General features: G+C 41.8%; 1 protein-coding gene across 1 annotated transcript; it reads right to left on the reverse strand.

Moving 5' to 3' along the window:
• Nucleotides 1–5,677: 5,677 nt before the first annotated feature.
• MSC (musculin) lies at nucleotides 5,678–7,947 on the reverse strand. Its single transcript, XM_019549185.1, has 2 exons — nucleotides 7,726–7,947; nucleotides 5,678–6,821 (listed from the first exon to the last, which is right to left on the reverse strand). The coding sequence occupies exons 1-2, from the start codon at nucleotides 7,900–7,902 to the stop codon at nucleotides 6,735–6,737; spliced, it is 264 nt and encodes an 87-aa protein (XP_019404730.1). The 5' UTR covers nucleotides 7,903–7,947; the 3' UTR covers nucleotides 5,678–6,734.
• Nucleotides 7,948–7,953: the final 6 nt, after the last annotated feature.

The following is a 7,953-nucleotide window of genomic DNA, read 5'->3' on the forward strand; positions in this document are numbered from 1 at the left end:
GATCACCTCATTGGACCTGCTCGAGATGCATCCGTGGATGCATGACAAGGTGCGGTTGGCCTTCCTGACTGCCTCCCCACACTGCTGGCCCATGTTCATCTTGGCATCAATGATGACTCCAAGATCCTTTTCTGCCTCTGCACTAACAAGAAGGGAGTTCCCCAGCCTGTAGGTCTGCTGCTGGTTCTTCCTCCCCAGGTGCATCACCTTGCACTTGTCAGTGTTTTTTATTCCCCTATCCCTCCAATACCCCTTTTATAAAGACCAAGGGCTTAATGTTTCTAAGCCAGTAATAACTACTTTTCCATAGGTACTATTACAAATTGTCCTTTTTCCAGCCCACATGTTTAGTACCCGTATTCCTTTCATCACATTTGTGTTGACATGAAAATGTAAGCAAACATACATCCATTCACCTGGTCACACCACAAATACTGGCTGTAATGAAGATGGTATCAATTTGTGTTGCTATTTAGCAGTGGATGACTGTTTACTTTTTGGTGGGAGGGTGCAGGCAACCTGGAACTACCCTTGCTCTTCAGCTGCTCCAGGCGGGTGCTCTTGGGGCTTGAGAAGCTCCATTCTGTGCACCCTGGGAATTCCTGAGGAGGACTGGACCTTCACATCCTGGGAGCACCTGCCCATCTTTCCCACTTAGAGTTGCACCTCTGGGATCGTAGAATCATAGAAATTGCCCCTGAATCTCTGGTGCACATCTTGTTAAGTGGAAAGTTGGGTTTCCCCACATACTGAGGAATTCCCTAGATATCCTAAGGGCCTGTCTTGGTAAGTGGGGAAACCCTGACTTTCTCCACTTCTCAAGACATGCCCTGGAGATCCTGGGGGTTCATCTCAGTAAGTGGGGAAAGCCAGGCAGGTGCTCCCAGGGTTGAGGGGCCCAATCCTATGCAGAAATTTCTGGGGTGTATAGGACCAGCCTGTGAGAACAGGTCATCCACTGTTCTGCAGCATCAATGGATGTACAATGGGCAACATCTGTTTTGTCCCATGAAGGAGATCAGCTCAACACAGCTACACCTCTTTCTACCCTTAGTGTTGGAATGAGATCACCACTCTAAGCTCTGAGTTTTATCTGCTTACTTTATTAATTTTAAGCCAGACAGACACACAAACCACCGTAGTCCCATAAATATCTACAGTGGAAGTGCCCAGGTCTCCCAGCTGCTTTCAGACTGAAAGTCCATAAATTTTCTGTTGCAATGTTGTCCATTAAGCCAATGCAGAAATTCTCTAGGCTAGCGGTGCTCTTGTCCATGCCGTCCATTTTGATCACGCTATGCTGTTTCATGGCATATACAAACTTTTGCAGACCACTGTAGTCCACTGCAGTTCTTGCATCTTTTTCAGTTGCTGACTACATTAGCTTATCTTGTTTGCTACTGCATGGACAGCTCCTTGAAGTTTTATTTTTTTGATTTTATGTATTTATTCATTCATTCATGGATTTATTTTTGTGGACTCCAGCATCAACCTTCTTCCTCAAGTCCATTTTCTTGTAGAATCAGCATTGTTATGAAGTGTAGTGTCAGAGCACTGCCTCCCTGCCAAAAGCCAGGTAAGTTATTTTTCTTAGAAAATTCTAAATTCTTTGTCAACGGGTAATTCAAGTTTCTCCAACAGTATCTGTCTGAGTTTTTTGCCCCAGATCCCAATGAGCTAAGATTTGTTTACCTCTCCCCCCACCACAAATAAGTGTAAGATTGGCTCTTCATTCTTAGCTAGGTCCCAAAGTGTTTTTTTTTTCTGTGTTTACCTTTTTATTGCACTGTCCATTTAAAAACATCTCTCACATTTCATTTTTACATTCAGTTCAGTGCTCAAATTTCTACATGACCATTACACAATTAGCCCCCTTTGCCTACATTAACAAAACAATATAAAAAACACTAAGTGCTACAGAACTATGGCTCCCTTTTTTGTCTTTGCCTTTATACCCAATCCTTGGAGGAACAGAGCAAAGCTCTGTTTAAACTTTTTGTTTTTACTTATCCTCCAAATTTGAACTCTGGCAGGACTTTTAACTGTAACATTCTTCCCACTCTGAATGTTTTCTTACTTTATTTTACTTTTGGCACCATCTCTTGGTCAAAAATCACAGAGAGCCCAGCAGCCTGACAGCAAAGACCCTTCCAGGCCTATGTTCCCATGTTCCTAAACCAGTGTTTGAGGTGTAGCTGATTGGTATTGTATGACGTGTGCCTCTGAATGACATATTAACTGATTCTAGCCGCCTTTTGGGAACAATCTACTAAAATGTAGAGGTCTGCACGATAATAGCTTGCTGTTTTACCTACTATATATAAAAAAGTACATTTTTCAGAAGTGCCCAAGTGACTTAGGATGACAAGATTCTGCCCCCTTTAAGTACAAAGTAGCACCTTACCTCTGCTACTATTGGAAGAAGTAACTACTGATTATACAGCAGAATTGCTTACAGTGTATGGTTCCATGCAAACAAAATGTAGAGCGTGAAGGCTATCCCAAGCTAAACTGATAGATGGATTTCAGCTTCTGATATTTCATGTCTTTGTTTTCTTTCTTCATTTGTCCAGTAAAGAGCTCTATGATTTGGTTTTAAATAAGAAAATGTAAAGTTTACGCTAAATTGACAGCTAATCTGAGGTGTTGAAAGTAATCCCTTTATGATATATTTAACTGTGAAAGGTAAAAGCCACCTCATAAAGAGAAGTGACATCTATTTTGTTTAGCCCAGGAGTTTTAAAGGTCATTATTTAAGAGGCAACTCTTCTTGTTTATAAGCGGTGATTATGTATCAGAGAATTCCTTTTACATAGTGTTCACCTTATAGATGGTGATGTGATAGAAAGCTGTGCAGCTTTTATAAAGTTAAAATATCATAAACAGTAGTAGAAAACAATTTTTTATTCTGATATATGGAAGTAACTCCCACCCAAGTCAATGTGGTCATGTGTCTTGGGGTAAGAATTTGGCCTTAAGATTTCAGATTCAATAGGTCTTAGTTGAGTAAAATCTGAATTAAAAAGGTGATTAAGTCTTTTCATTCTTGAAACATTAAAGCCTTGAGGAGATCTACAAATGAAGTTGGGATAAAGATTAACTTACACTCTATCTAGTGTCAGTGATAAAAACTAGCATGTAACAAAATGTCACTGAACTTGGCATTGCCAAATGTACTTAAATTTATATATTTCTTACTTTTATCTTTGAGGGTTCAGGGTTGGCTAAAGTAGCAGGGTACAAGAAATTGCCTTATCCCTAGGAAAACCAGGCAGGTACTCCAGGAGCTTGGTGGGCTCCATCCTACTTAGGGAGTGCACAGGATGGGGCCCCTCAAGCTTCAAGACTACCTGTCCTGAGTAGCTAGAGAGCATGAGCAGCTCCAGCTGCCCAGAAACAGACATCCACTGCAATAAAGGGGCACAATCTATTACTACACTGCCCCAAATTTTGACCATTTGTGGCATAACACAGGATACAGATGTCAGATTGCTTTGCCTTTGTGCTGCCATAAAATCTTTTGTCACAGTGCAAAGGTTTGTTTCCACCCTAAGAGCCCTAGAGTCTGTATGCATATTTCCATGGATAGGACAGCAAGGTTGCTGTCAAAATATTCACCCATAGTGAGGTAATACAATAGAGCAGGGGCATAAAAAACCTCCCAGGGGCCAGATCTGCCTACAGAGCTGTTCCGTCTAACTGATGGGCTACTGGCAGGCCAGGGGATTTGGGGACATGTCTAGCAGAGAGTCTACCCTTCGGCAAGCTGTGGCATCTGCTTGTCCCACTGCCAGCTCTGCCACAGCCGCTACTTGCCCTGCCATTGCTGCCTCCACCACAGCCAGTAATTGCCCCACAAATCCAGCCTGGGGCATGAGGGGAGTTTGACACCCCTGCAATACAGAATCTGTTTTTTCTTACTATAAAATGCCCCTTGTAGAGAGACCAGAACAAAAACTATACTTGATAAATGTTACTTAAAATGTATAGGAAATAAAATTAAATTATTTTCTTAAAGTATCAGCCAGGTCCTAACGTTGGTGTGCTTAGGATTGAGGTGTGCTTGGATAAAGGTTGTACATAAAATCGAAAATATGAACTTTATGAACCTTTAAAAAGAAACCTACAATTAAGAAGCTAATATTAAGTCATTCATTATTTTATGAAACACCTCTTTATTACATGTAATATAGCTACACTGAGGAAGGATATTTTAGAGAACATATATTATTCTGCATTGATAGCAGCTATTAAATACTTCTCTTACTTCCATACTCCTCACCCCTATTTTTTTACTCTTTTTTTAAACATACAACCACTTCATAGTTTGGGTTTTTTCTTTATATTTTTTCAGCATGTCCACACTAATCTTTCTATACTGTTTAAAGTTTTCCACACTTGCCTTGTTTTTCCAATTGCCAAGTCATTAACCAATTATAGCTGGGATCAGGGCCAAAAACAGCTGAGGGTCACAAATAAAATTATCTCAAGTGACACCTCCATTAAATTGCTGAATAATCTTTTCACAGGGTCTCTGATGGTAAACATAAGGCCAATTGTTTTTATATATTACACCACCCTTAAAGCCCTTCCCTTGGGCTTGGATCACTTTGCTCTTCTCTAAATTCCTTCTGGAGAGGGTAAAGTACAGCCTGACCTCAGTTACATGGGTGCAAATCAGGACTGTTATCTGCAGTGAACTTTCTCTGGACTCAGTCTAACTCCCAATGGTCATTGGGAAAACCTATTGACTTCAAGAGACTGTGGATTGAATCCTAACTTCTGTTATTAAGGGACTAGAAACTGTTTTTCACTGACTATTGAAGAAAGCAACCCTACTCAATTGTTCCCTACCTTTTTCTTCTATAGGTGAACCCGCTACTGGGCAGGACAGGAAAGTACCTAAAGTCAGCCTGTGACAGCTGAGGGTGTGTGCAAATGTTTCCTGCAGCAGGTCTACAATCACACTGCTTACTTTATACTGTGGAATCATAAATCAGGAGCAGCACGTATAAATGTCCACTGGTGCAGGGAGCTGTACCAGGGACCCTAGTTAGGTCAACCTAAATCCAATGTCTGCATGCATCCTAAAAGGAAACTTGCCCTGCTCTAAAGATCCAAGGTTAACTGACAAGAAGCAAAAATTAAACCAGTTCTTGTTGAACACAGGCCATTTTACCCAAGTATTTATAACAAGATGATGTCTTGTCTTTTCTAAAGTGATTCAGTCCTTCTGGTCAGTCATTGGAACTATCGTGAGCTAAACTCTTAAAAAAACAAAACAAAAATGTTTTCAGAAAGAAATCTTATCTCGGAATTTTTCATCTGAAGTATTTAGACACAAGAAAAAAAACTGCTTCCAACAACAACACCTGAAATGGCTTTCACTGTACCAGTACAAATAAAAGCAGGGCAGACTGAAGACTAAAATGACAAGGAAGAGTTGCAAAGGGAGTACTACATTTTCTTTCACCCTATGTAAGAGAACATTACGACCATCCATTTGTTAATTGACATTTATTTGTTTTCCCAATTCCCGGAATAGACAATAATAATAATAATAATAATAATAATAATAATAATAATAATAAAACAACAAGAACAAGTGTACTTTGTAATCTTTCAAATATGCTTTTCCTCAGCTGAATTATGAGTTACTGTAACATATATGAATTCCTTTGCTGTTATTGTTACCTGCCTGTGTTTGTAGAGAAATACCCCACACACAAGATGAAGAAAAGAAGGAAATAATGTGTTTACAAGGCTGGATTTCAAGAATTACTAACGTGTACCTACACGGATGTAGCTAGACACTGTCATAGCACCAATAAAATCACAGAATAATTGTAAAAAAGATTTTAATGTCATTTATAAAAAAATAAAATTATTTACAATTTGCAACTCATTTGATGGCATTTTCTCATTACAAACACTACAATTGCTGAAGAAATATCACTAGAAGTCAGGTTAACATACTCCAAAGGTGAGCATAATGTGACAGGAAAAGTGTAAATTGTATTGTTTGATACAAAACTGTTCTTTTAAATGCATGTGCCCTAATTGTAGACTAATCTGAATTCTCCTTTCAAGTTAAGGCATGGAAACTCTGCTTAAGTAGTCCTCCACTTTTGTGAAAGGCACTTTAATACATAAAGGAGGGTGATAATCTAATTCCAATGACCATAACCTTATTAGCAAGACCTAGTTTATGTTACTTAAAGGTCTTTAAGGAAAGTCTAGTTACAAAGACAAAAGTAGTAGGAAGGACTACATGTATTGCATATAGCTGCAGTAAATAGAATCCACAAATACAAAAGCCATCAAAATATATTATAAATCTATCCGAGTTTGAAACCTACTCTAGAATACTGCTTTTCTTTGGAATACAAATAACACTGTTAGTTCGTAGAGTTGTATTTTGGTCCATGCTGTTAATTCTATAAACATTATACTCCTTTTTCATTAGTTTAAAAGCCTCAGAACAACAGGTCCTCAGGCAGTGGTAATGCAGCAAAAGTAAGGCCTTTCCAAATTCCAGACTTCAGCTGCTGCAGCCAGTTCAGAAAAATCCCCATCTCACCTCCTCCCTTTTTGCTTCCCCTTTATGTGGCAGGGTACACAGATTTAAGATCATTTGTTGGAGATGGTGGCTTGTCACCATCTACTTGCTTTGTGCCTGTAAAAATCACAGTTCTTAAAAATATCCGGGAGGGAGAGGGAACAGTTTACTTCAACTAAGCTGTAGTTCCACATAATCTGCTGGCAGCAGAAACTTCTTTGGGGTCTGATTCTGGTCTTCCTGAAACCACAAATGGCCAAGTCTGTAAGAAAGAAAAAAAAAGAGAAGAAAAGAAAAAAAAAGTGTCATATTAGGAGGATGGTTGCACCCTGAAGTTCAATTTTGTCACTGCTAAGGGTCTGACTCTGATGCTAATTTACTAGGTTTTATATCTGTATTAGGATAAAGTTTGCTTTCCCCTGGGGAACTACTGCCAACTGGCTTCACTAAAGAGTGCTACAGTGATACTCAAATGCACCTTAACTGATAGCCGCCACTTGTTCCCCCTTCCAACTTGTGCAGATGGCTTTGGAACTGCCTTCCTGATATCATAAACAAGACTCCTGATTTATTCCAGACCAAATTGCACAGAACAAGCAGGCATCAAGAAAAAGGGGAGGAGGGGGATGCAGTGTCCTGGTTTAGATCTGTGCAGTGCACCAGGCCTTCATTGAATAAGGTTTACGTGTGGTCTCAGTCACCCTGAATTATTTGATTGTGTAAGAGCCTGACCGGATGCCCACAGCTGCCTCTTAGTCCCACCCGGCTCAGAGAGAGGGACCTGCCCCCCCACCCCAAAGCAGCAGGGAAGTGGTGAGGCGCTGACACAGCCCCGCAGCTGGGCAGCCTCTGGGGTCTTGAAGCTAATGGCTTGGGAGGGAGGGAGGGACCTGGGGGGATGTGACCTGGTTCATGGCCCCCTTCGGTGCCAGCTCCTTCCCTCCAGGATGCACATTATGGGGGAGCTCAGAGGGCCTGAGCCCCCATAAGAGACCAAAGCCCCCCATAAGATTTGACAATCATAACCTGGGGGGCTTCTCCTTCACTTAGGTGGCCTTATTAATCAAGGAATCGGTTTCCTGTCTTTTCGCAGCCCCCCCGCCCAAGAGTCAACGAGCAGCTGGAGTCGGGCTGCCCTCCCTGGCTCCGGGCGGCGCGGGGCTCACCAGGCTGACGGGGTGCACGTAGCCGGGGTCGTAGCGCTCGTCCTGCAGCAGCTGGCGGAGGTGCGCGATGTAGCTGGAGGCGAGGCGCAGCGTGTCCAGCTTGGAGAGCTTGGTGTCGGGTGGCACCCAGGGCAGGCTGGTCTTGAGGCGGGAGAACGCCTTGCTCAGCACCCGCATGCGGGCCCGCTCGCGCGCGTTGGCCGCGTTGCGCTGCGACTGCTTGCCCTC

The sequence above is a fragment of the Crocodylus porosus genome, unplaced genomic scaffold (assembly GCF_001723895.1).
Source record: "Crocodylus porosus isolate Cpor-Errol unplaced genomic scaffold, CroPor_comp1, whole genome shotgun sequence".
In the NCBI taxonomy this organism is placed as follows: Eukaryota; Metazoa; Chordata; order Crocodylia; family Crocodylidae; genus Crocodylus; species Crocodylus porosus.

Excerpts from the sequence above, each read along its gene's own strand:
- MSC (XM_019549185.1), bottom strand. The coding sequence starts at position 7,902 with ATGCGGGTGCTGAGCAAGGCGTTCTCCCGCCTCAAGACCAGCCTGCCC. Across the intron at positions 6,822-7,725 it reads ACGTGCACCCCGTCAGCCTG|ACTTGGCCATTTGTGGTTTC; the intron begins GTGAGCCCCGCG and ends TCTTTCTTACAG.